The sequence below is a fragment of the Macaca mulatta genome, chromosome 4, assembly GCF_049350105.2.
Source record: "Macaca mulatta isolate MMU2019108-1 chromosome 4, T2T-MMU8v2.0, whole genome shotgun sequence".
NCBI classification, from domain to species: Eukaryota; Metazoa; Chordata; class Mammalia; order Primates; family Cercopithecidae; genus Macaca; species Macaca mulatta.
This window is the reverse complement of record NC_133409.1, coordinates 144577205-144604566: the sequence shown is the minus strand read 5'-3', so window position 1 is coordinate 144604566 and position 27362 is coordinate 144577205. Positions and strand designations below refer to the sequence as shown.

At 53.6% G+C, this 27362-nt stretch overlaps 1 protein-coding gene across 5 annotated transcripts in view; it reads right to left on the bottom strand.

The window, feature by feature from the left end:
* Positions 1 to 8557: 8557 nt before the first annotated feature.
* The window catches only part of MDGA1 (MAM domain containing glycosylphosphatidylinositol anchor 1), a 64181-nt gene continuing 45376 nt past the window's right edge, over positions 8558 to 27362 (bottom strand). The window contains exons 8-18 of one of the 5 annotated variants that reach the window (XR_013416433.1): positions 26118 to 26414; positions 25011 to 25295; positions 23190 to 23341; positions 22221 to 22398; positions 21953 to 21976; positions 20534 to 20686; positions 19875 to 20009; positions 14610 to 14740; positions 14279 to 14387; positions 13629 to 13799; positions 13168 to 13524 (exon numbers count right to left, since the gene is read on the bottom strand). Coding sequence is in view for 4 of the 5 variants with exons in the window: in XM_015136283.3 (XP_014991769.1) it covers positions 14133 to 14387; positions 14610 to 14740; positions 19875 to 20009; positions 20534 to 20686; positions 21953 to 21976; positions 22221 to 22398; positions 23190 to 23341; positions 25011 to 25295; positions 26118 to 26414 (1610 nt within the window). In the remaining variant the exon portion in view is untranslated. Of the gene's footprint in view, positions 13525 to 13628; positions 13800 to 13998; positions 14388 to 14609; positions 14741 to 19874; positions 20010 to 20533; positions 20687 to 21952; positions 21977 to 22220; positions 22399 to 23189; positions 23342 to 25010; positions 25296 to 26117; positions 26415 to 27362 lie in introns of those variants that run through there. The other 4 variants (XM_078000048.1, XM_015136284.3, XM_078000049.1 and 1 more) reach the window with 4 other exon arrangements.

The following is a 27362-nucleotide window of genomic DNA, read 5'->3' as shown; positions in this document are numbered from 1 at the left end:
GTACAGAGGGCTGGGAAGGGATAGTCCTCACTGCTTACTGGCTGACAGTGAATTAGCAGCCTGGCAAAGCACTGAGCTCCTGGTCACTGGCAGAATTCAAGCAAGACTGGAAGGATATTGTAAGGAGGAATCCGGCCGGCCATTGGAGGGGGTGGCTACGGGTTCTCCCCACTCCTTATTACCTTGGCAGCATCTTGAAACTGACTCGATTCTCACCAGCCAGGGGAGGCCAGACCCTTCTCAGGTCTGAGGGCCATGGACTTCAGTCACCTCTGCCAGCCCTGAAGGCTGTTCCCATGGAGACAGGTGAGTGAGAGAGACAAGAAAAAAGATGTGTGAAAGCCTCCCAAGCTGTGGCCCTGTGCCACACAGGCCCTGGGGGCAAGGTGTGGCCAAGGCTGGCAGAAGAGGGGAACAACCTCCTCAGTGCGGGGCCTGCTCACCAAAGGATGGAGATCTAGACTCCACCTCCCTCCAGTCCAGAGGCCAGAAGTCACCCGGATGCCACATACTCCCCAACCCCCCAATGCCATTTCCACTGGAGCCCCCCGGGGAGTCGTGTCCTGAAGGAGGGTAGTGGCAGGGTGAGACTGGCCCATCCAGAACCTTCTCTGCTTTTCAAGTTTTAGACAAAAACAAAAACAAAAAACCTTCAAATTCCCACCCTAGGGACAGTGGAAGGGGGACTGTCCAACCCCCATCCCCCATCCTGTCCTTATCTCTGGACTCTGGGTGAAGGGAGTGAAGGGACAGACTCTGCCCTTCTCCAACCTCCACCCTCCCTCCTCCCTCTAGGACAGGGTGTCCAGGTAAGGCCAGTGACTTCCTGGGAACCTTCTGGATGGACTGCGCCATGCCCACCACCAGGATAGAGGGTCCTGGCTGGACAGGGCTTTTCTGATGCCTCTGGGGCTTCATGGAGGGCAGGATTCTCCCTCCAAGCAGCCCCCAGCCCAGGTCCACCTACAGCATCCCGCACCCTGCGGCCATCCTCCCTAGGGGCTAGCTCTGTCCTTCCTGACTTTGGTTGGGCTCTCCAGTGCTCCTGACACCCAGCGCACCTCGCCAAGAACCCCCTGCCTCAGGATGCAGCCAGACCCCGCTCATCTCCGGGCCGACGCCGCTGGCGCGGAGCAGGCTGCCTACCCCTGGGCGCGGAGCCCGAAGCCCGGAGCCCGCCGCTCGCTCCACCCGTCCCGCTCAGCTGCCAGCAGGCCGCTCGGTGCCCACGCCCCACCGGGCTCCCAGCCAAGACCAGCCAAGACGCTGCCGGTCTCCGTCTTGCAGCTCCCGCCACCTGCTTGCCTCTTGGCGGGGATAGGGACCGGTTCAGGCATAGAGGTGGGAAGCGGGAGAAGGTTAAAGAGCTCCCACTTAGGCCTGGGTAATGGGGGTCCCCAGTGTTGGGGTGGGGACAGAGTTAGACGCTCAGGACTACAAACAGAAGCAGGGCTGTGTCCTGTTTTCCATTTACCCTTTTGTGGGGGTCCCCTTTCTCTGCATTGCTTAGAAACACCCCACTCCCTCATTTCAGTGAATCCCAGAGCTGAAGGAACCTTCAGCTTCCAGCCTCCCCAGCCTTCTCCCAATTTACAGGGTCATTCAAGCCCAGAGAGAGGGCTGGCTTGTTGAACCTCACAAGCCAGAATGTGGGTCCGGGCATTCCTCCTCACAGTGTTCTTCCCACTGTCTGGGCTCAGCCTCCGTTTCTCTTTACCTCTTCTCCAACTTCTCTCCCTCTTCCCTTCCTTCTTTCTGTGGAAACAGGACCCAGCCTCTAGCCCTCATTTGCAGGGAGATAAGCAGGTGCTTGCAGGGGCCAGTATGCGCGGGCACTCTAGAGCCCTTGAGCCTGCTATGCGCAGAGCCCAGTGCAGGGCTCCGCCGGGGACATGGGACCCACACAGGGCAGGGAAGCCTGCAGCCCACCTCCCCGTGGGCAGGTCAGCCATGGGGGATGCTGGAGGGACAAAGGAGCTTGGTGTGATAGCCAAGGCTGCAGTAGCAAAGATTAAGTTAGATTTAAAAAAAAAAACAACTTGTATGAGGAGTGCGATAATGAAACAAATGAGTGTTGGACCCTGGAAAGTCCTGGAAATCTCCATATCTCCTCTTGAGAACTTTTAACATCAGGAAAAGCCCTGAACACTTCTAGTCAAGGGCCTGAGCATTTCCAAGGGGGCTTTCTGCCTGTTGGGTGGAGGAGGAGTCTAGGAAAGGGGTGGTCCCAATTCTGGCCCCCTCCCCTCCTCCCTGCAGGCCCTCCTTAGGCTGCACAGGCCAGCCCATCCTGCTCCCCTCACTGTGGGGTGAGTTTGCTCACACACTCAGCTTACCTGGAGCGAGGCCTCATGAGATGGCTCATATTCATGAGAGGAAGGGAGATGCCAGTGCTGCCGGGGGCTGCTAATGCCCCACGTGTCCTAAAGAAGAAGAGCAAGAGGCCCGTCTGGACCCTTGGTCATCTCCAAGGCCCCTGGTTTCCCTCAAAGCCAAGCAGCTGCCTCCCTGCATCTGTCTATCTAAGATGGCCTTTGTCTATCTAACCTTGAAGAGGACCTCCTTCAGGGAGCCTTTGGGGACTGGCCCAGCCATGGGGAAAGGGGAGTTTCTTCCCACTCCCAGCCCACGGATACCCAGGTTTTCACATCTGTGAACAAGCTGCAGTGGGCTCTTAGGTGCTTGCTTTTTTTTTTTTCTTTTCCTTTTTTTTTTTTTTTTTTTTTGAGATGGGAGCCTTGCTCTGTCGCCCAGGCTGTGTGCAGTGGCGGGATCTCGGCTCACTGCAACCTCTGCCTTCCAGGTTCAAGCGATTCTCTTGCCTCAGCCTCCTGAGTAGCTGGGATTACAGGCACCCACCACTTCACCCGGCTAATTTTTATATTTTATATTTTTAGTAGAGACAGGATTTCGCCATGTTGGTCAAGCTGGTCTCGAACTCCTGACCTCAAGTGATCCGCCTGCCTCAGCCTCCCAAAGTGCTGGGATTACAGGCGTGAGCCACCATGCCCGGCAGGTGCTTTAAATGTTGCCCTTCCAAATAACAATGATGATGATGTTGATGACGACGACGATGAGTTAACACTTGCTAATCACCTGTTCTGCATCAGCAACTGTGCCAAGTGTTTTAGACAAGTTATCTCATTTCATCCTTACTCTCATTCTCACATTACAGATGGAGAGAAACACTCAGGCTCAGAGAGGTTTAGTAACTTGTCCATGGTCACACAGCTAGTAAGTGGAGGAAAGCGCCTGGATTCAAATCCAGGTCTGTGAGGCTCTGAGGCCTGTACTGTTAACCAGGCTCCTCTTTGCCAATGTCCATCTCTACATAGCCTCTTCAGAACCCACCTGCTGCCTCCAGCACCCATTTCTGGACTAGCTCCAGGAAAAAGCCCTGGGTGCTGCCAAGGGGAGCTCCATTCCTTCTGGCAGCCACCCATCACCCACCCCCGCCTCAGGACCTCCCTAACTTCATCTGAAAGCACTGTGATTTTCATTATTCTTTCCTTAGGTATTTTCCCCTAATGAACACATGGTGCTTGGGTGATATTACTTTTGAAACATGTTTTTTTAAAGACATAAAGGTAGCTATGGAAAGCTCACCAGGTGGTCGGTTAAGAGACCAGCTCCTGGTCCCACCTGTAGCCTTTCAGCTGTGTGAACGTAGGCACATTCCTCTTCCTAAGCCTGTTTCCCCACCTGTAAAGTGGGCATTATTGACGTCTTCTCAGGGATAGTGAGAGGGTAAAAGGAGAAATCAGTGTAAACTTGGAAGAGCTGTGTACATGGGAGGGCTTATTCTTTAATTTTTAAATGCGTATTTGGGTTTACTAACTAGTAGTCCAGAATATTGATCCTCAGTTGACTGATTCTTCCCCCTCTCTCCTGCTTTTGGGGGGTTCCAGGGACCTGGGATTCTTGAGTCAAAAGAGGGAGAGGGTGAAAGGGAGGCCTCAGATAGTGACAGAACACAGGAGTTCTGACTGACCAGGTCCTCTTCCCTGCTGCTTCCCTCGCTCTACGCCTCAGTTACCCCTCCTGCGCCCTGAGTCTGGGTGAGGACAAGAGAGGCTGAGGAGGAAGGTGGGGAGTTGGGCAGGCAGAGGAGTTGTAGTTTTTATACTTTCTTGGGTCCTTCCCACTCTGACTGCAGCAACCGCTGACCGTGGGTACCTCAATTAGCCACTTGCTTCATAATTTATTACATGGTCAAGGCTGCCGCAGGCTTACATGTGTGGGCATGTACATACACTCACACGTGTGCAAGCATACATGCATACTCGTGCACACACAGTCGCACACACTGTATGGGCATCAGATATAACACTAAATGTTAGTGTTTGTTGCTGGAGGTTGTGTTCTTCTTCTCTTTGGAATTTCTGTTATTCAAAGCTTGGCTTGACATCCCCTCCTCCTTGGCCCGGGTAAACTCAACCCAATTCTTCCCCCCTCCTCCTCCACTGCATGAGCATTTTTACTTGAATAAATCAGCAGGAAAAGATTTCAAGTTCAAAGCCCTTTCCCAAACTCTGTGATGTACAGTTATAAAAATAATGCTAAGAACAGAAAGTGACCTTTATTTCTAATCTATAGTCCTTGATGACTTCTGGCTTTTATTTTCTTGAGAAAATAGATTTTTTTCCCTGGTTATTAAAAATAATACATGTTCATGTAAAAATATTCAGGCAATACAGAAAACCTAAAGATGTGAGTCAGAAGCATCTGAAATTTCACTACTGAGATAACTACTATTCACATTGCAGTGAATAGTCTTTCAGACCAAAAAAATGCATATGCTCATATATACACAGATGTTATTATATAAAAAAGATAGTAACAGGCATGCGCTTTCTAATCTGCCATTCTCTCTCGACAATATATTATGGACATCTTTAAATGGCAGCAGAGACTCCCACTGTGTGGATGTTCGGCACTCTCAGCCTCTCTGACTCATGTTTTACTCTATTTCTCACCGCCTCTCAGATGAGAGTGAACCAGCAGGTGGTTCTGGGGGAATGGCACGGGGGGTGACAGAGAGGGACTCTGCTTAGGGAGGGCAGCGTATATAGATGGAATGAGGACTCACAGAGTGCCGAGTCCACTCTGCTGAGCTGTGGCTGGCCCCAGGGGACCTGAGAAAAATGGGCAATTCAAAACATCTTTAGAGAAGACCAAACAGCTGACAAGACAGGGTGATGGATGCAGTGGTAGGATTTGCATTCGGGGGGCCCTGCCAAGTGGATCTCAGAACAGGAAACCACGCTGGGCACTGACGGGGCCGCATGCCCAGGAAAGATGAATTTGGGAGCGGGGGTTCAAGAAGCGGTATGGAAGGATGCCTCCACCTGGGTTTGGGGTGACTTCAAGGAGGAGAGTTTCGACTTTTTTCTTGGATTTATCTATACCCAACCCCTTTCTAAAAAGCTGTTATAGTAGCTTTCAACAAAGGACATGCAAAAAGGTCAGGCAGCTAGAAATAGAAAAGCAGGAACAGGCATGGTCTCCATCTGAAGCAAAGGACTGCAGCCCGAGCCTCACAGAGAAAGGGCCTGCTTCTCCCAGCCCCTGGGAAAGAGCTGGTGGGAAAAGCAGCGTGATCCCCAAGGAGAGGAAAAAGAGGAGGGACTCTGGCTGATGTGAATGTACGTCACACCAGAAGTCGCAAACCTAGATCTCCCTCTAGGTTCTTCCTCTTCTGAATTTTCTGAGCTAGGGTAACCACATCACCTTTCTGAGCCTCACTTTGCTCATCTGTAACGTGAAAATAAAAATATCAGAGTCCTGGCCGGGCATGGTGGCTCACGCCTGTAATCCCAACACTTTGGGAGGCCGAGGCGGGCAGATCACTTGAGGCCAGGAGTTTGAGACCAGCCTGGCCAACATGGTGAAAACCCATCTCTACTAAAAATACAGAAATTAGCCAGGTATGGTGGCACATGCCTGTAATCCCAGCTACTTGGGAGGCTGAGGCATGAGAATCACTTGAACCTGGGAGGTGGGGGTTTCAGTGAGCCAAGATTGTGTCACTGCAGTCCAGCCTGGGTGACAGGACAAGACCTTGTCTTAAACAATAAATAAATAAAAATAAACTAAATTGGCTATGTTCTTTAAAAATATGTATGTCAAAGTCCTGATAACACAGGACTCGGTTGCTGCAAGTTACCTGACCTACCTGTACAGTTTGCAATGGGACCTGCCCTTGGACAGGGTCACTTGGAGAACTTTCATGGGACATACACTGCATTACTGTGCCCCGGGAATGAATGGCCACTAGAGGAGGGGAGAAAGAGGGAAGATGCAAGGAGGTGTGTTTTCGGTGCCTGCCAGCTTCCTGACCCTCCTAAGTGGGTCCACCCACAAGCTGCCTAGAAATGGCAGCCCCCAGGTAGCCTTGTTTCATGTCCATGACCCCTTCCTCCAGCCCAGCTGGTTGGATCAGGGTGGCATCTGACTCAAGGGCAGCCAACCCACAGGTTGCCCAATGATGTATGTGTGGCTGGACCTGAAATGGGGGCCCGTCCAATCAGCCCATTATCCTGAGCGGCTGAGTCAGTGAATGCTGGCAGCTGCCACCGGAAGGCCATGAAGGAGAGTTGAGTTGGAGAGGTCATGATGCCTGGAAAGCTGAAGTTATGAGGAAGTAGACACCATGACTCAGGAGAAGAACTGCGTGGACAAAAAGCAGCAGATGCTGGCGAGTGACTGAGTCATGCCAGGGTGGTCATCTATTGCTGTTGTCACAAACTACTCCCAACCACAGGGGCTTAAAACAACTATTTTATTATATCCCATGACGATGGGTCAGGAATTTGGACAGAGCTTGACTGAGCAATTCAGGTGGCAGTTGGGCTGGTCTAGAAGGTCTGAGGCGGCTGCACTCCCATATCTTCTGGTGCTTTGGTGGAGATGACTGGAAGGCTGGACTCAGCTGGGATGGTCAGCCGGAGCCCCTCCAGCATGGTGGTCTCAGAGCAACTCAGAGGACATCCTATGTGGCAGTTCAGGGCTTCCAGAGAGAACGTTCCAAGAGGCCTGAGCTGAAGCTCCAAGGCATCTTCAACTCAGTATGTCACATTCTATTGCACAAACAAGGCACTAAGAGCAACCCAGATGGGAATTAGACTCTGCCTGTCTACAGAAAGGATAACAAGGGATTTGCAGGCATCTTTATTCTACCACAGGTGAGGCACCAGCAGTTTCTGTAGACGATGATCCTGGAGCTACCTCGAATCCAAAATGCCCATCTGGTTCAGGAAAACCATCCCTGCTGCAACTCCTGTTTGGATTTCTGAGTGCTCTTCCCCCTCACTGTGTCTGTCCTCACAATAATGCTCCTGCACTTGAGTGAGCTTGACCGGATTTCTCTTCCTGTGCTCAAGGAGCCAACTTACAGCAGTGGTGAGTCCTTTAGTCCCTTTCTCTTCTATTAGAAGAGAAAGGCCAGGTGTGGCAACAAGAAGTTACCCAACATGAGGGCCAATAAAACTTAGGTGGTAGGGAGAGGGAGCCCTTGGTCTTGTCATCTGAGCCTCAGTTTCCCCATCTGGAACATGGAAGTGAAACTACCCAATCAACTACCCGAATCACTGTAACCTGAAAGACTCCTCCCATCATTCACCTGATATGATGTAGTCCACATCATGACACCCACACCCTTGACTTGGGGCACTTTGCAAATACTCATCACTGCCTATCCCCATGACTTTGGCAAGCCCATCTCTCCTATATGAGTAGATGGTTGAAATAAGTGACCTTTAAGGACCTCCCAGCTCTGAAATTCTAGAATTCTGAGAGGTCTGGGGTAAAGGGAAAGGCTGGCATAACTTGATTTTAGGGCAAGAATGCAGCTAGCTGGTGGTGAATAAGGGAGGCAGCCCCAAGTAGGGTGCAGGGTTTGGTTTATAGGGCCAGAATAGAGATTAAGAGGGAAGGGACTCCGAGCGTGTCGGAGGGATGGTAGGGTTGGGTGCCGAGAAGGGAAAAGGGCATTTCAACCACTATACCAACCTTATTCCTCCTCCTTTGCTCTTACTCCCCTTCCTTGAGCCTTCTGAGTTTTTGGGCCCTGTTGGCCTTTGCACATTCTGTTCCCTCTGCTCAGAAGCCTCTCCAGCCCCAACAGGCTAACTCCAATCATTCTGTCTCTCCTAAATGTCTCTTAGAGAAATCTTCCCTGAAGCCCCAACCCAAGTAAGAACCCTCCTCTTACCTTCTTTCATAGCACCAATTTCCCTTCCCAGCCCTCACTGTACACATCATTATATGTGTCTTGGTGTTGTTATTAGCTTACTGTCCATCTCTCCCGTTACACAGGGGCTTCCACAAGGGCAGTGTTTGGTTGGTATTTTCTGAATGAGCAAACGAATGAGGACACAAGTTCGCTGGGAGCAGACCAGGATGCAGGTCCTCACTGTCCAGGCCACAGAGCAGGATCCCTGTCGACAGGTGCCAAAGAGAAGAAAGGCCGCCCCCAGGGAGCTGAGAGGAGCCCTCCAGTGCCCTGGCCCCCACCCTGGCCCACTCTGCCCAGCCAACACACACGGCTGACGCTGAGCACTAGAACACTGCAGCTTTATTGATAGAACAACCGCGTCCGCAACTAGAGGTTACATTTGGGGGCTTGGAGGTGAAAGAGAGGCAAATGGGGAACAGAGGCTGGGGTGGAGACAGACAGCAAGGCAAAGGGGTGAGGACGGGGCCGTGTGACTAAAAAAACAACCCCGATACATTTCACCCATTAATAGGGGGGTCTCCTGTTGTGCTTTTACCTTGGTGGTGGGGTGGGCTGGGGTGGTCAGACATGTGGGCCTGGGCATGAGGAGTTTTGGCTTTTCTCCCAAGTCTTTGAGGCCTCAGGGCTGGAGCAGCCCCTTCCCTCCCTGCCCCTTCTCCTGGGCTGGGGATAAAGGCCTTGGTGAGCTGGCTACTCTGGGGCAGGAAGGATGCATGGAGACCACTGGGGCCTAGAGGACCACCAGAGCTGGGCTGAGATGGTGATTATGTGGGTGGCTGGGAGGAGGGTGGGAGGGCGCTAGGAAGGAGGGCATTCCTATCCTAGGAGGGTCCCTGGGAAATGAGTGCAGGCAACGAGAGGGCAAGGGGTGGGGTGGGCAGATGTTATCCCTCTGGACCTCGCCTGTACAATGGGGGCACCAGATTAGATGCTCCCTAATGTCCTTTCTAGTTATAAGGGTCAAGGGATCCCCAGGAAAGAGTGGTCCTTCTGCCCCAACACACACACACACGCACACTCCACACATCACACACCACATTCTCGGACACACACGCACAGCACTGACACGATAGAGAGGCAGGTGCTTCCCGGCTTTTGGAAGCATGGAGGACTCCCCTGAACCCTGAACCCTGAACCCAGCCTCAGTCAGTGGCTCTGCAGGGACTCTCCAGAGCAGAGGAAAGGCCCTGGGAATACTCCCCAGTCCCTCGAGCTGCCCAGCGAGAAAAAACACAAGGATTCTGCACGCCCCACCCGCAACCCTCCTGGTCTTTGGGGAAGTGAAGAGGATGAGCACATGAGGACATGCTGACCTGCACTCCTAGCCTGAGCTCTTGTGAAGTCACGGGGAGAGGAGGGGAAACAGGGTCTCTTCTCTCTGGGGGCCTGGGAGAGGGGCGGCAGCTGCAGACACTGGTGGGAGGGTGGCCACCTCTGTGTGGCACCCAGGCCTGCCATGGGGCAGAAGGGTCTGCAGCCTGGGATGAGAGGCCAGAATGTAGAGCCGGGAGATAGCATCTCTCCCAGGGTGGGATCCCAGCAACATCTATAACATCCCCACCGGCACCCTGGAGACAGGACTGTTAGCCAAACTCCCTGAACTCGTTTGGCAGGAGACCTCAGGGGCAGTGATAAGTGGTGTGACACCCCCAGGGCTGTAGTACCTGGCTCTCCCAAGACTGGCTCTACTCAAACTAGCTGTGTGATCTTGGGCCACTCCCCTTCCCCACTCTGGGGTTCAGCTTCTTCATCTGCACGAGGGGTTCAAACTTTTGAGGTCCATCCTCACTCTGACAGCCTGAGCCAGGGGCTTTCCCAGAGCACAGGCAAAAGGAGAATGAATGGGAAAGAGGTGTCAGGCCCATCTCCAAGAGGCAGGGGTGGAAGGAGCATTCCAGGAGGAGGGGGCTTGGTCTTCAGGCTTCACTCAGCACCCCAGGAGTCCGTCTGTGGTCCCAAGGGCAGGATAGCCAAGCTGAGGCTTTCATAAGCTGCTCTACAGCACTTGGCCCCCGGAGTCCTTTTCACCAACATGAAGGGGACAAGGGATGGAAGGGCCCCAGCACCCTGAGGGCTAACACCCCATTTTAAGGCCACAAAATGCCTCAGTCACCCTGACCCAGAGGGCGAGGCTGCCACTGGGGAGATGTGCTGGATCCAGCCAGCCTTGTCTCCCCTGGCGGGGGTCACTCATGGGCCACCCATCAACACATAGACACTGACACACCGTGGCACACAAAGACACACAGCATGAGCAACACTGATATAGAGATGCTGGCTCACAGGCACACACAGACACTGACACTGACAAGTCACCTGGTGATACACAAAGCCACTCATCTCCGCTGAGGAACACGCGCACACACACAGACCAGCACGTGCCTAGACACTCACAGTGCCCGCTGGCATACACTGACACCCACATCCCCCACCCACCTGCTGGCACACACAGACATACACATCAACTTCACCCATTCACACGTGGGGACCTCAGCGTTTCAGCACACTCTGTCAACCCCGGGTCAAGCCATCCTCCAGGCAGGGGTGTCTGCACCCACTGAGACCTCCAGCAGCATCCCCCCGCCCCCCCACCTTGTGCCCTCCACCCATAAAGACCAGGAATCTGGGGGCCATATGTATGCAGTTCAGCCCAGCCAACATGTACTGAGCACCTTTACTGCGGCAGGCTGTATGGATCCTGAGGGGAACAAGGGAGACAAGTCCCCCTGTTGGAGTAGCCAGGGTTGCGGGGCAGATGGACTGGAAGGTCTCAGAGGGAAGCAGGCACAGGGTGCCTTAGGAACCCCAAAGAGGAAGCACTTGGGGCTATTCATCTCTGGTGCTCCAATGCCTACCCCAGCGAGGGCACAGAGGAAGCACCCAGGAGGTGCCAGGCCAGTGGTTCCTGCTGTCAGGAGAACCTGAGGAGCTTTTCAACATTTCTGATGTCCGACTGTGCTCCAGCCCAATGAAATCAGAGCCTCTGAGGTGGGACCCAAGCAGCAATACTTTTTAATAGAATCACTCTGGTGATTCTATTCCGCAGGCGAGGCCAGGAACCACTCATTACAGAATCCATTCCACTGGGCAATGGAGTGGTTTCCACACCAGGCCCACTTGTGCTGGGCACGAGCGGGAGGCGGCGGAGGTGGAGGGAGGACTTGGAAGGCTCTGAGGAGGAGCTCACAGTCTAGTTGGGGCAACAGACTCCGCACAGATGGGACAATTAAGGAACAATACCCGACAGACGCGATGGAAGTGTATGCTGAGAACCTGGAGCGACTCATTTCGGACAGAGGCCTTGACTGGGCCAGGAAGGTAGCCATGCTGATCAGGCATCAGAAGGCCCCGCTACATCCTGGCCCGGCCACCCACCAGCTGTTGGTGATAATGATCACACAGGCCTGGCAGGGGGAGGAGATGGGCAGCCTTTGCCTCGGTTCCCCGCCTGCTGCCTGGCGCTGCAGTGCTGCCCGAGTTCCAGGCCTCTTCTCTGCAGCTGTCCCCAACAAATGCTCCAGGAGGAGCCCTGTGCTGCTCCTCACCAAAGGTGCTTGCGTTCAATACGGTCATCTGTAAGTTCTTTGTCATTCACAGGGGATGAAAGGTGGAATTTCAGGCCATTGCAGGCAGCTTGAGACTACAGAACAGGGCTGGACAGAGTCTCTTCAGCCAGCACCCTACAAGCAAACACATCACTCAGGAAGATGGACACACACTGACGTACACGGACACTCACAGAAATGACTGGGTCTCCATCCAGTCTCACAGGCCAGTATGTGTGACTGCACACACAGACCTGTGTTTGCACACACTCCTGCTCAACGAGGTGCCCACGGTGGTACCTAGACACAGACGGGCACACACACATACACACATATGCACGCATGCGTAAAGACTCATTCTAGAGGGGGCTGGGCCTTCTCTCCCCCATGGACGGCTGGGTGGGGGCTCAGGGGTGATGTCAAGGAGGAAAGATCTAGATCCCATCATGTCAATCTCAGGCGCCTAACCCAGGACCCAAGGACAGGGAGCCCTTTCCCAGCTCCCAGAGGGTGAGGGGACTGGCTCCTGCTCCCTCCACCAATCCCAGCTCTATAAGCCCCTCCTCCTTCACTGCCCCTGGGTGGAGAAGGGAACTTTTGACTAGACAGTGCTTTTTGGCATTTTGCCCTGCACATACCCTCCTACCCAGGGCACCCTTTCATGCCAAGTAGATAAGAAAGGAAGGCCTCTCTCCACTTTCAAATTCACTGTCTGATATGGGGGCACCAAATCACAGAAGCAGGACTTCCTTTCTGCCTTTCTCAAAGTCAAGCTTCACCCCAGAAAATGGGCTGGCCACCACTCCCCCAGCTCCTCTGAGACCCAGCTGGGGGCTGAGGCTAGGAGGGAACCGTGTTCTCAGGAGTCCCACTGCTTGTGGGGTGGAGTGGTGAAGGTGTCAGTCTTCAGACTGCCCAGGCCCAAGACCCTGTGCTGGGGCCCTTCAAAGGGCGCACACTGAGGAGGGAAATATGGTGTCCCAGAAATAGGTCAGGGGATCTGGGGTGACCTGTGGTCTCCACCATCCAGTGCTCACTCTGGACAGAGTTGTGTGCAGCAGGTGCCCTACCTTCCTGGTTGTCCCCTGGACGTGGGACATTCACAGAGCTCGCAAAGTCCCACCTGTTCCGCCTCTGATCCCTGCCTCTCCCATCTCAGGAGTCCCAGAGTCTGACCAAGGGAGGGGCTCCATGTCTGCCCCACTTCTGGCTCCCTTCTGGCAAAGCCACCAGGCTGGAGTTCGGCCTTGAGTTAGGGGACGGGGAAAGTCAGAAGCACACCACGAGTGCAGCAAGGACAAGGCCCATGTTGCGCCAAGGTCCCTGGGTTGGCAGATGCCATTCAGGCAAGTCCCCTGTCTTTGCAGTAAAGAAGGTGCTGGCAGGTCGGATAGAAACTTGTGCTTTAATATATCTCTGTGTGTGAGAGCATGAGTGTGTGCGTGTGTGCATGTGGGACAGCTGTCTGCAGGGCCTCAGTGCCTGGCCTCTGTCCTTGTCCTCTGCTCATCCTTGCAGCCAATGCAGGCCCCCTCCCTGGCAGGCCGGCCCTGCCCCTGGGCACCCCAGCTGGCAGGGGTCAGTCTTTGGTACAATGTGGACACTTTGGTGTGCCGGGGGCAAAGTTGCGGGGGGGCCCACACAGCTCTCATCATCTCTGCAACGCCAAGAGGAAGATGGCCATGGGCCCCCACAGCTGTGGGCTGGACTGGCAGGGGGCTCCACTGCCCGGCATCACCACCACTGCAACAGGAAAGAAAGAGACAGGCCAGGGCTCTGGTCAGCTCTGGCAGGGGCAGGAAGTGGCAGGCAGGTCGGCAGCATCAGGGCACTGTTACTCTACCCACCTCTTTGGAGGACCTGAGGGTGCGCACTGGCCTCAGTGCACACAGACAAACTCACAGCACAGATATGAGATGGCGTGGGGTGAAGTGGGGGTTTGCTCAGCCTGCCAGGCTTCGGGTTCAACTAAGACTCGGAACAATTTACTTAACCTCAGTGGGCCTCAGTTTCCTCACCTGTAAAATGGGTCCAACGGTGTGTGCTACCCCAAACGACCATTGTGAGGATTAACTGTTGTGAGGTAAGTGAAACGTGCATATGCAAGTTTATGTGCCTTGCCTGGTACACAGTAATTGCTCAGTAAGTGGGAGCTGTTAGTATTGGAAACCTCTGGCCCTGGAAGGCGCACGTTCACCTCTGGAGCCCGAGGTATGCACAGATGTATTCAGACACAGGCACAGGAGGCGCTCTGATACCATGAACAGGTCAGTAGGCTCACCATGAGGGTGGGGGCTGGGCTTCTCATTGTTTACACATGCACACAGCCTGAGTGAGGGTGGGGCACACCCTTACACCGTCAGAGCCACATGATTCCCATCACTCAGACATTCTGAACCCCTATTCAGACACAAACACCCTCCCCCAACAGACAGGAACCCCCTCCACACACAGCTCCCGCCAGATTCGGCTCCCCCACCTCCTTCCCATCTTGCACCTTTATTGGGATCCATCTGCTTCCGGGGACACTCCCCCTTCTTCAGTGTGACGTCATCTATGGCAATATCCCCCAGGTAGCCTGAGCCTCGAACCCCCTCAAAAATAATCTGGGGTGGGGTCAGAAAGCAGGGAGCAAGGGTTGAGGAGGTTCTGCTGGGGACCAGAGCGCTCCCCCAACCCACCTTTCCCCTTAATCTACCTGGAAGTTCCCCCTAGCCTGACTCTTTCCATCCTTAGCCCCCAGGAAGAAGGACAAGGCTTTCCTAAGTGCTTCCTGGCCACAGCAACCACCGAAGCTGGGGAAGGTCCTCTGGGCCCTGCGGACTCACCTGGAAGGGCCCACTGGGGCTGATGGGCACATGGGCCTGCTGCCACACATTGCCCTTATTGCCACTGAGGGACCAGGCATGCGTGTCCAGAGCCCCTTTGTTCCGGGACCGCACCAGGAGGTTGAGGGAGCCTGTGGTGGGTGTGAAGACAGTCGGCAGTGAGATCTGGCCAGGGCACCCTCACCTTTTCACATTTACCAAGCCCTCTTCTCCCACCACATCCTGCAGCCCTGTCCCTGTTGACAGGACCCCCTCCCCATGCCCAGCTGGGTGCAATGTCCCATTCCTGCAGGGACACCCTCAATGTGGGAAACAAGACTTCAGCAGGATTTCAGTTCATCAGGATGACTTGCAAATTTTCTTTCATTTCTGTCCTTCTGTCCTGCCCTGCTAATCAGCTAATCTCCCCACCCACAAACACACACACGCACACACACCCTACCCTTCCCCTCTAGACAAGGGAGCTGTCCCAGGGCAGTGGGACCTCTGTCTGGGCACACAGCAGGATTTCCAAAGAAAACAGTGTGTCCCTGTTGGCAGTATATGACTTGTGGAGGTAGATGAAGGGGTTTTGAAACGTTTAATATCCAGTTGGCAAGAGAAGTATGTTGGGTCCAGTAAGGCCCTAGGAGAGAGAAGGCCAGAAGGGACAGTCTGTGTGATCGTCCATGCTCTGCATTCCCCATGGGGTAGAATAAATACCAGCAAGTGAAAGCTTGCAGGAGGCAGATTTGAACTCCATCTAAGGAAGACCCTGGATGTATGAGATCTGCCCAGCAAAAGAGTGGGCTGTCTTGGGGGACCATCCTGTCCTTGGACAGGACTATCCAGCAGGGGTGCTGTGGAGGGGACCCCTGTCTCCAGTCACGTTACCCCCCTGCTCAGTCCCCTTTGAGGCTTCCCATCGCCATCCTTTCCTGGACTTCCACACCTGATCTGGACGCTGTCAGCTTCTCTGATCTCATTTGCCGCCACTCTTTCCTGGCTCCCACTCGGGTACAGCAAACTGGTATCCTTGCTTTTCTTTCAATACCTGAGGCCAGTTCCTGCCTTAGGGCCTTTGCTTGTGATGTTGCCCCAGCCTGGAACATTCTTCCCTCCCTCAAGGAAGTCCCTGACCATCCCATGTAAAAGAGCTCTCTATTCTTTTTTCTGCATTCTTTTCTTTATAAGGCTTGGCACCAGTAGACTGTAAGCTCTTCAACAGCAGGGGTCTTTGTCTTGTCCTAGTGTCCTAGAACACTGCCTAGCATATAATGGTGCTCAATTAGTTAAGTGAATGAATAGATGGATGAATAAATGAATGATTGATAGGATTTGGTCTTCATGAACCCAACCCTGAGGTCCTTCCAACTCTGAGATTCTATGAAAGTCCTTGATGAGAGTTATGGAAAATTCTTCATTTAGAATTTAACTATTGGGAACTTCTAGGAATTCTGATACAGACCTTCCTGCAAGGAGTCAAATAGGGAAGAGAAGATGTGAATCCCAGGCACTACCATACCACAGAGCAGAGAGTGATCTGGGCCTGGGGAGCTGTACATTAAGGACTCAGAGTTCACAGGAAGGATAGAGGACTCCCAGCTCAAACCTAGGAAGACTTCTGGAGGAGGTGGTGTTTTCGACAGGCCTTGAGGAATGGGAAGAATTTGGCCAGGGGAATGTGGTAAGAAGGCATGTTAAGCAGAGGGAATAGGCTGAGCAAAAGTCCAGAGGCTGGAAAACTGGAGTCTATCCAGGCACCAGCATACAGCTCTGTATGGTTTTAGATGTGGCAAGAAAGATATGGAGGAGTGTACTGAGCAAAGCTCATTATTTTTTTGGGGGGGTTGGGGGGGGACAGGGTCTTGGTGGTACAATCATGGCTCCCTGCAACCTCAAACTTCTGGGCTCAATAATCCTCCCACCTCAGCCTCCCAAGTAGCTAGGACTGTAGGCATGCACCACCGCACCCGGCTAATTTTTAAAGTTTTTTAGTAGAGATGGGGGTCTCGCTATGTTGCCCAGGCTGGTCTAGAACTCCTGGCCTCCAAAAGCACTGGGATTACAGGCATGAGCCACTGAGCCTGAGCAGGCCCTTTTCAAATGGAAGGTTGGGGGTCTTGGGCCGTGGATGTCCTCTGTAAAGGGATGTCAGGAAGCCCCTGAGCAGGGGGTACACTGGAGCTGATGGGTGCTGAGGGAAGGGGATGGTGAAAAAGCAGGCTTCCGCATCAGGGTCCTTGGGGCAGGGTAGTGGAGGAGGAAGAAATGGTATGGGAACTGAGGCTAGATCCCAGAGGGATGGGGACAGCGGGCATATCTCCAGGAGGGAGAAGAGAAAGTCATTTCTTTGGGGCTGGTGAGGATCCTTGAAGACACTGGGGCTTGGGCCCTGTGAAAGCCAGGGTGAGTACCTCCTGTTCTACTGGGTGCTGGCACAGCCTCTCAAGGGCCCATCCCCTGCTGGTGAGGGCACCTCCATATGCCTGGAACCTTCAATATGCTCCTCTGCCTGGCTTTGCCATGGAGGAGGGGTGTTTCTTGCTATCCTAGTTCCTCTTCTCTCCTCCCCTCCCACTCTGCCTGGCAGCTCTGGGCACCAGCTGTCCCTAGACCTTGTGTCTCGCTGGCTCTCCTTGGTCCAAGCCAACTCCTTTCATACAAGGCAGGTAACATTTGGTGGCTCTCTCCCACCAGGGGGTCTGTCTATCTGGTGTCACAGATGGTACAGCTTTGTCTGTGGGAAGTGCCAGCCAACGGGCACCATCTAAGATTGATTCCCCTTCCCTCAGAGCCGGATATTTCATATCACTGGGGGCTGGAGCTGAGCTGGAAGGGACAGGGAGGGGGCATTGGTGTTGCCTGGGCACTCTTAGCCAAGTTCTGGTCTCCTCCTTCTCCTCCAGCACCCCTCAGTTACCCCAGAATTCCAGGTCCCTAGGGCTGTGGGCAAATGGGCCGAGCACCCCCAGGCTAATGCTTCCACAATCTCCCCTCTCACTATCTTGACCAAGTTATGTAACACATGCGCTAATATCTTTCTTTAAACTCACTCATTCTTTTTTTCTTTTTTGAGCCTTGTCCTTAGCATCAGTATTAGAGAAATCTTGAGTTTTAAGAGCTAGCTTTATTCACCACATAAATCATACCCAGTGCTAAAACTGGGAAAGATGGGGTAAACCCAAATGAACTGGTTATCCTACCTGGGGAAGCCAAATGGAAATGAGAGGACTGGGCAGGGTGGTGGAGTCCTGGTCATCCACCCTCACCTACCCTAGAAGAAGCTTCTTATGAAGTCCAGACCCAGCCATGGGCAAAAGATCTGTGCAAATGGTTTGGGGGCCCCGGTGGAGGCAGAACCTTCTATCCGACTCCATTCTTGTTCATCAGTTCAGCTTGACCCATCACCCTAGCTGTGGAAACTTCACCATGATGAGCCCTTAGATCTGCATCTGCTTAGAGTCACTCCCCCTACCATTACATCTGAGGAAAACAATGAAGATGCTTTCTGTGGACTGACAAGGAATGATCACCAAGATGAGGCACAATTCAGAGGGAAAGAGCAAGTATAGGACAGTATGTGTAAAATGGGAGGAAATAGAAATATATATATATATATAAAATATATATGTGTGTGTATTGGTTTCTTTTCTTTTTTCTTTTTTTTTGAGACGGAGTCTCACTCTGTCGCTCAGACTGGAGTGTAGTGGCGCAATCTCGGCTCACTGCAATCTCCACCTCCTGGGTTCAAGCGATTCTCCTGCCTCCGCCTCCTTACAGGCACCCGCCATCATGCCTGGCTAATTTTTGTATTTGTAGTAGAGACAAGGTTTTACCATGTTAGCCAGGCTGATCTTGAACTCCTGACCTCAGGTGTCCCGCCTGCCTCGGCCTCCCAAAGTGCTGGAATTACAGGTGTGAGCCACCTTGCCCAGCCATATGTACTGGTTTCTATTGGATAAAGTATCTCTGAAAATTTGCCCTAAAATCTAGTCTATTGATCACCTTTGGCAGATGGACTGGGATGGGAGGGCATTTGCATTATGTGCCTTTTTGTACCTTTTGGCCTTTGTGAAATGTATTACCTTTCCTATAAATAAGTAAACAAACAAAAACATTTTTAAAAAATCATCATGTCCTCAGCAGAGTCTCCCATGACCATGCCGCGGAGTCAGTCAGGTCTCCCTGTTACCACTAGTCTCGGCCCCTGTCCTTCTACTGCTGCAGGGGTCACTAACTCCTAGCTGGTAGCATGGGTTATTTAATAACTGTCTCTCCCACTTGCCTGTAAATGCCAAGAGGATGGGGAACTCGTCCACCTCATTCACTGCAGCACCTGATACCCGGCACTGAGCAGGAGCTCTGGAAGTGATGGCTGACAGATGAGTTCACTGGTTATGGTTATGTGACACTCCTACCAGTACCATTGCCTGCCAAAGGGTACTCCTTATGTTCACTCCCACACTTGGGAAGCAGGACTTCCTCTCACTGCCCACAAAGCAGCACCCTTCCGATCTCATGTTTAGGGCTTGGGGAAGTCACACAGATCTAGCTTACTGTGTGGTCTTGGGCAAATGCTTGACGTCTCCGAGTTGGATGGTAACACTTCCCTCATCTGGTGGCTGTAAGGGTTAATGCAACCAGGGATTCGGCACACCCAGGACATCACCTGGCAGGCACTCCGTATTTGCATCCTCTTAGCTCCTCCATCCCCTCCACTTCTATCTCATCCTGCTGGAGTCTTTTTTTTTTTTTTTTTGAGATGGAGCTTTGCTCTTGCTGCCCAGGCTGGAGTGCAGTGGTGCAATCTCAGCTCACTGCAACCTCCACCTCCCGGGTTCAAGCGATTCTCCTGCCTCAGCCTCCCAAGTAGCTGGGATTACAGGCACCTGCCACCACACCCCGCTAATTTTGTATTTTCAGTAGAGATGGGGTTTCACCATGTTGGCCAGGCTTGTCTTGAACTCCTGACCTCAGGTGATCCGCCTGCCTCAGCCTCCCAAAGGGCTGGGATTACAGGTGTGAGCCACCATGTCCGTCCCCTGCTGGAGTCTTTTCTATCTGCAGGCTCAGGACTCCTTGATCATCTCAAAACCTCGGACAAGCTGGCTTTCAACTTCTCCTCCTGCCAACTCTCTGTGCAGACCCCTCCAAGAACCTCTCATTTAGCCAACTGGGGAAGCTCAGGCCTCACATGGGCCAGTCCATGGCCTCCTGTGGACCCCACTCCCCTCCCATCCTCCAGCATACACTTGGTGGAGACTACCTGGTCCCCCAACTCACCGATGTGTTTCCCGTACATGTGGTAGAAGAAGGAGACACAGTAGAACTTGGCGCTGGCATTGTAGAGGGGACTCACTAACCTTGCACGGTCCCCCAGCTCCCGAGGCCTTGATGTCTCGATGAACATGTAGTAGCCTGTGGGGAATGGGGAGATGTGCCAATAGCCCCCGAGACACCCGGGCCTCTTCCTACCTGATTCCCTCTCCGCCTAAGCCTCTGCTGGCTGAACCTGAGGTGCCTTACCCCACGCACCCTGCCTCACAGCACGGCACAGCACAGGAGGCTGCTCAGTGCTCATGGGTCCTTGGCTCTACTGTAATTCCTCTTCCTCTTGATCCTCTATCAGGACAGGGCTGCATCTCCCTCAGACTGGGGCTCCCTAAGGATGGGGCTGTGACTCACCTCAGACCAGGGATCCCTGAAATCAGGGCTGTGTCTCCCCTCAGACCAGGGCTCCCTGAGGATGGAGCTGCATCTCCCTCAGACTGGGGCTCCCTGAGAACGGAGCTGTCTCCCCCCTCAGACCGAGGCTCCCTGAGGACAGGACTGCGTCTCCCTCAGACTGGGGTTGTCTCCCTTCATCCCCAGTGTGGGGTGCCTTGGGCCTAGACAACCCCCTGAAGCAATCCTCCATTTCTGGCAGCAGGCCAGGTCCTCACCCTCAGGGGTGCCACTTATATCAGTGGGGGGACCAGTGTTGGGGGAGCGTTTGGGGTTCTGGGTGAGGGCATTCTGCCGCGTCCAGTCAAAGTTGTCTGTCAGGTCCTGGGTGTAGCCACAGATCTTCTCATCCTCAAAGTGGCAGGTGTTGTCTGCATTTCATGGGGGAATGAGACAAAGAGTCACCCTCTTCAGTCCCTGAGGCCCAGCCTCGCCCTGTCACCACCCTGCAGAGGCAGCTCCCATGCATCCAAGCAAGGCATCCAGGATTCCAGGCTTCAAAAGACCAGATTCGGGACCCACAACAAAGTTGTTGCCATAACAAGACTTCTTAACCCTTTTTGTCCATAGTCCCTTCTAGCATCTAGTGAAGCCGAAGGATAATCTCAGAATAATTATTTTAGACACATAAAATGAAATATATAGGATTATAAAGAAAATCAATTTTGTCAAAATATTTTTCAATCTGTTATAAAATCATAAGTAGGCTTCTGTATTATCTAATTAAATCACAAGATCTAGTGTTAGGTCTAGTAACTACTATAGTTTTGAAATACAAATGGATATAAATGATATTTAGAGATATCTCGAACAACTGTAAGGTGAGGTGAAAACACGGGATTTCTGCAGCTGACAAAGTCACAGGTCCTGATTTTACTACTGTGGTTTGGATCCTCCATTCATCATTGAAGGGGATGTTAAATTTCTGCTAGAAGATAGGGAAAATAAAGAAATAATTGAGGCCAGGCATGATGGCTCACGCCTGTAATCCTAGCACTTTGGGAGGCCAAGGCAGGTGGATCACCTGAGGCCAGGAGTTCAAGACAAGCCTGGGCAACATGGTAAAATCTCGTCTCTACTAAAACTACAAAAATCAGCCGGGCACGGTGGCACATGCCTGTTATCCTAGCTACTTGGGAGGCTGAGGCAGGAGAATCACTTGAACCCGGGAGGCAGAGGTTGCAGTGATCCGAGATTGTGCCACTACACTCCAGCCTGGACAACAGAGTGAGACTCCATCTCAAAAGAAAAAAAAGAAATTAATTGTATGCCTTTCCATGTTCATAGACTGCCTGAATTCTATACATAGATTCCTTGGAGGTCCATGGGTCACAGACTAAGAACCCCCGACTCAGGCAACAGGGGGTGTAGATGAGCCCAGCTTCTCCTTTTTTCTTTTGGGACAGTGAGCCTCTCCCCACCTGCCTGGCCTTTAAACCCCAGAATAATCCCAGATGTAAACATCTCCAGCCCAACACTGCTTCTCCTTCTAGCCTCTGGCCGTACCCCATGGAAACGCAGGGGGAATTCATTTTCTCTCTGACTGTCTCAAGGATCGCCTATCTCCTTTCTCTCACCGGGAGAGGCTTTGTGTCCCTAAAGGGAAGGGGAAGTCATGGGGGATTGGGGAGTCTCACCTGAAAGGTTCGGAGAGTTGATGGCTGAGAAAGCAAGCAGGGAAACCAAGTCAGAACTGAAGTGTGGGGCTCTGCAGAGGATACCCTGCTTGGGACCAGAGGACAGGGTCCTCAGAGCCAGGACTGGGGGCCAGCGGGTCTGGCCTGCAGTGACAAGGTAGGAGTACACAGTGGGGAACCCCAAGCTTAGGAACCGCATGGGGATGGTGGAGGGGGTCCCTGGCCATGAGATGGGCCCATCCTTCCTACCACCACCACTGTCACCTACGCTCTGTGTAGTGGATGATGCGGGAGGCCATGTCACCAGCCCCGAAGGTGGTATAGGGTGTGAGGCGGACCTCATAGCTGTGGGGCACACGGAGGTCGGTCAGGATGTACTCCAGCAGCTGCCCCTTCTCCACACGCCGGACCGGGATGGCCTTGACCACCGCATTGTGCTGGTTCAACTGTAAGTACAGGGAGTTCCCAGATGCCTAGGAAGTCAGCCCCTCAGTTTCCTCAACTGTGAGACAGGACAATCACCCCTTCCATGCCCACCTCCCAGGGCTGTCTTCATAATAAAAATGATGATAGCAACACACTGAACCATTAATAAGTGTGGGGTACTGTTTTAAGTATACTGCCATTATTAAGTCATTTAATCCTCAAAATTACAATCCTATGAGGCAAAATATTATAATTACCCCCATTTTACAGATAAGGAAACTGAGGCCAAAGAGAGTAGCTTGCTGTAGCTCACACAAAGCAGGGTTCTGGCCTAGGCAGTCTGCCCCAGAGCCACACTCTTACCCTCCCACCAGTCACCTCTTGGGCTGAGCAGAACCACATGGAATCATACTGGGCACGAGAACAGCAGAGAGACCCTGGCCTTGCATGGTGGAGACCCCCTGGATGAGACTGACCCTCTCCTCTCCCACACCCCTTCTTAAGCTCTTGATCCAAGAGTAGATTCTATGTTCTGTGAGTAGCGCTGGCTCCCTCCCCTATGAACCCAGCAGACCCTTGCCTGCCCAATTCTCATAGCTGTGCCTAGAGTCTGGGTCCAGAAGGGACAGATCCCTAGAACCTCTGATCTCTTGCTGCTATGTCCAAAACTTTTCTCCCTAAGGGGGACTCTCTAAAAGCGTCAACGTGTCTGAGCCCCACCTCTGACCCTTCCTCTGGCCTTGATGAGCATTTCCAGGGTCAGCCACCCCACCCTCCACCTGCCCCCAGGCCACCCTCCCCTTTGGCCCACCTGGCGGACGCTGAGTCTGTAGTTGAGCACAGGGTCGACAGCATCAGGCTCCCTCTGAGTCCACTGCAGCACGTAGGAGTAGTTCTTGGACAGCTTGTGGCTGCGGGTGGGGTTGGGGGTGTCGAAGTAAAACTCCGGGCTGTAGGCTTTGGCTAAGAGGATGGGGAGGGGGGCATTGGGCCGTGGAGGGTGCAGGGGAGACACAAAGAAAGGAGGTGTGGGAAAGGGAAACGGAAGAGGATGAGGTGGAAAACAGAGAGGGAATGGAGAAACAAAGAGAAAGCGAATATTGTGAGATTGGGGAATGTTGGGAGAAGAGGGGATTGGGGAGAATGAGAATGGGATAGGAGGGAAAGTGGGAGATGGAGACAGAGATTGGAAATTCCAAGAGGTGATATTGGTGAGAAGAGAAAGGCAGGCCCAGAAAAAAACAGAGTAAAGAGAAATTTAGGAAAACACAGAAAAGGGATATGAGGGAAGACAGGGGAAAGACAGTGAGGGAAAGACACAAAGAAGGGTCAGGGATATTGGGAGGAAAGAAAGGTAAGGGAGAGGAGGGGAATAGAGAGAGGAGTGGGGAGACAGGGAAAGTGTGGGAGAACAGGGGAGAAGGGAAGGAGGTGGGAAATGTCACAGGGGCCTCTGGCTGGCAGGGCTGGATGGTGGGGAGGTGGGGAGAGGGCCAGTGACCTGCCGTCCTATCCCCCTGCTGCTGAGTGAGGGATTCAAACAGAAGCTGAAGGGCCACCCAGTCAGCTGGGGGCTGCTGGGAAAGCTGTGCATGCCATGGAATGGGGGACAGGCATCCCCAGGCTCTGCTCCAGAGGCGCTGCCACCAGCTCTGGCAGGGAAGCGGCTCTCCCCACATGGAGGAAGACATCAGCAACCCAGGCAGCCCCCCTGTGTTCCCCTAGGCCTCCCTCACCACCACCTCCACCCCTTTCTGACCCACCCATGGCCATCTGCAGCCCCTGACAGCCCACCTGAGAATGCCTAGAAGAGCTGGGGCTGAGACGGGTTTCTGGGCACCGAAGGGCCTGCACCTGTAGGGTGCCAGCTCAGGAAACGCGTGCTGTCTGGCCCAGTGCCCCCGCAACAACGTTCCAGAGAAGCTGTTGAGAGGCGTCTGCTCTCCCCTAAACTATACCTCAGACCCCCGAAGCGGTTCCCCATCTGTAGCCTCAGGGGTCAAGGACGAGCGGGGAGGGGCTGAGATGGGGTTGTGGCCAGGACTTGACGGCTCTAACGCTGGTGGGAGTGGGGCTGGAGCGAATGCTGCCTGCTGCTGGATCGGCCGGAAGCGCAAAGCTGGCACTGGACCAAACTGAAAGGGGTGGAGCTTATGCCTTACGCAGGCGGAGCCTAGACGTGGCTTGGATGGGTTTTGAAAGGGTCTAGGCCTGGTTTGGGTGTTGGTAGAGAGGCGAAGCCTAGGCCTGGGGAAGGCTGTGTTTGAAAGCGGCACAGTTGTCAGACGCTCAGGAAGCGGGCTGAGCTGTAATAGGCGGGGCTTAGAACAGGTGTAGGCATAACCAGGCCTTGGAAGGGGAACGCCTCAACCTCAAGAGAGGGTGTGTGGAGGGGCGTGGCCTTCACCTGGAGGGCGGGGCTGGGAGGCCCAGGTTGGGATACTAGCGGCACAGGGCGGGGCCTGGCCTTGGCGTGGGCAGGTCTTGGAAAGGCCCAGGCTAAGCCTGGAGTAGGTGGGCTTCAAGGGGGTCAAGGGGCCCACCCAGGGAAAGAATCTCCCGGGCTGGGATTGGGGCAGAGCCTGGCCCCTGGTGGGCGTGGTGGGTGGGGAGGGACCCACTGGACGCTCACCGGAGACCTGGAAGAGGCAGACAGCCGAGCCCACGTCGTTGGAGACGCTGCACTCGTAGCTGCCGCTGCTGTCGCGAGTTACGGCGTCGAGGCGCAGCTCCGCATGATCCGGCGCCTCAGCGGCGGCGGGAACAACAGGCGGCGGCGGCAGCAGCTGCCCTTTGAAGCGCCACACAGCCGAGGCGATGCGCTGGGGGCTGCCTCGCAGCAGCGAACAGCGCAGGAGCACGGGCCGGCCCAGCGCCTGGCGCACGTCCTGGGAACTGGGCTCCACCTCCGGCGGGACTGGGGGCGGGAGCAGCGGTCAGCGGTGCCTCTCCCCAGCGAGTGGGGCCTGAGGAGCGGCCCGTGGGGAGGTAACGCGCTCACCTCTACTGCCGTGAGCCTCCGCCAGGAAAAATCCCAGGGCGGATGCACACTCGCAACACATCCCTCCAGTGGCTACGCTCTTACCTCCCAACCTGCAGGTACCCACTCCCTCCTGGCTATTCCCACCAGCCATGCTTCCCAGACCTGGCCTGCAGTCACGCCCTAAGTGGACCCCTCCCAAGGAATGAAATGCAGGATAACGCAGGGATTTCGCGTATAATCTCTAAAGCTAGTTGGGCTGGGTTCAAATCCCAGCCCTGACTCTGTGAGAACTTAGGCAAGTTACTCAACCTCTCCGTGTCTCGGTTTCCCTATTTGTAAAAATGGGGGAATAATAGAATCTGTTATAGGGCTGTGGGGGTTTAAATGAGTTAGTGCATTAAAACTCTTAAAACAGTGTTTGGCACATGGTAATTTTCATCATCTTGTTATCAGACAGTGTTTCCCTTGAGGGTCCTTCCTCCTCCTTCAAAATCCCATTTCCACCTGTCAAAATCAAGTAATTCTTTTTGTTCACCGGGCCCCTGAAAATGAAGATGGGAGATACTTGATGAAGCGCAGCAAAGAACACAGACCTCGTGTTCTACAGCACAGGGATGTCAAGGAGCGTTAGGGGTATCAGGAGTAGGTGGTGGGGTCTGGTTGGACTGGGGTGGGTGAGGGGATGAAGAGGGGACAGGCCGGCTGCGAGCCGGAAGGAAAGCTGGGAAGGTAGTCCGAGTGGCTTGGTGGACTCACACTGCACGTTCAGCTGCACCTGGGCCTCACGGGGGCGCACGTTGAAGCCATTATAGCGGGCCGTCTGGCAGCGGTAGGTCCCGCTCATGTCTCGGCTCACTCGCTCCAGCCGCAGCTTCCCGTCCGGAGTCTCCTCCAGGGGCAGCCCCGAGGGCATCAGTGCAGCCTCCTTGTCCACACGGGACCAGAGCACAGGCGGCCTCGGCTTGCCCCGCACCTCGCATTGCAGCTCGGCAGGAGATCCCTCGCGCACAGTCACCACGGCCCTACCCTTGGGCACACTGATGGTGGGCGGAACTGCGGGGGTGATGGTGGTCGGTAGAGAGGTAGGAGTGGAGTTAGAACTCCCCTCTGGGCTCTGCCTTCCGGCTCCTGCTTACCCCCCTCTAGGTGCAAGCCTCTCTCTCCCATCCCAGACTTCCCACTGGTCCGCAGTATTTCCAAAGCAGAATTCACTTTCCCAAATCCTCTCCATCTCCTGGGTCTCCACCTCAGGGTCTCCCAACTCAAAGAGAGACTTGACGTCAGCCTGGCCTATATTCCTTCTTCCCCAGAACTAATAAGTACTAGGGATTCCACCTCTTAAACATTTCTAAATATATCCATGCTTGGTCCTTCTGTCCTACTCCGGGCCCTCGCCTATTTAAAGACTTCATCTTCTCTTGCGTTAGTGTGTTATCACAGGCTTCTAGTCTGTCCTACAACATCCTTGCCCTTTCTTCTTAAGTAATAAGATACCTGGTTTTCAGCAAGGCTCACAGCCACCCAGAATAAAGACTACATCTCCCAGCCTGCATTATCATTAGCTACAGCCGAGTGACTAAATTCTCGCTAATGGAATACCAAGGAAAATGAGGGTGTTTAAAAGAAGCTGTACCCCTCCTCTCCTTCCTGCAGAAAATAATGCAGAATAATGGCTGCAGCTGGAACTGCCATCATGGGCAACGTGGCACATGCTAAGGATGATGGAAGAGCAAGCCAGGTGGAGCCTGGGGCCCTGAGGACTTGGTGGAGCAGAGACCCTATACTAGCCTTGACTGCTTACCAGCAAAGTTTTACATGAGGAAGAAATACACATCTAGCTAGTTTAAGCCACTGTTAATTAGGGTTATTTCTGTTAATAACACTGCTAATTTCTTTTATTCATGGCAGAACTTAATGCAACCCAACACATTGCTCAACCAGAGGGTCTTTTGAAGACTTCCATGAGTCCCATTGCACATCACATCAAACAAATTAAAATGT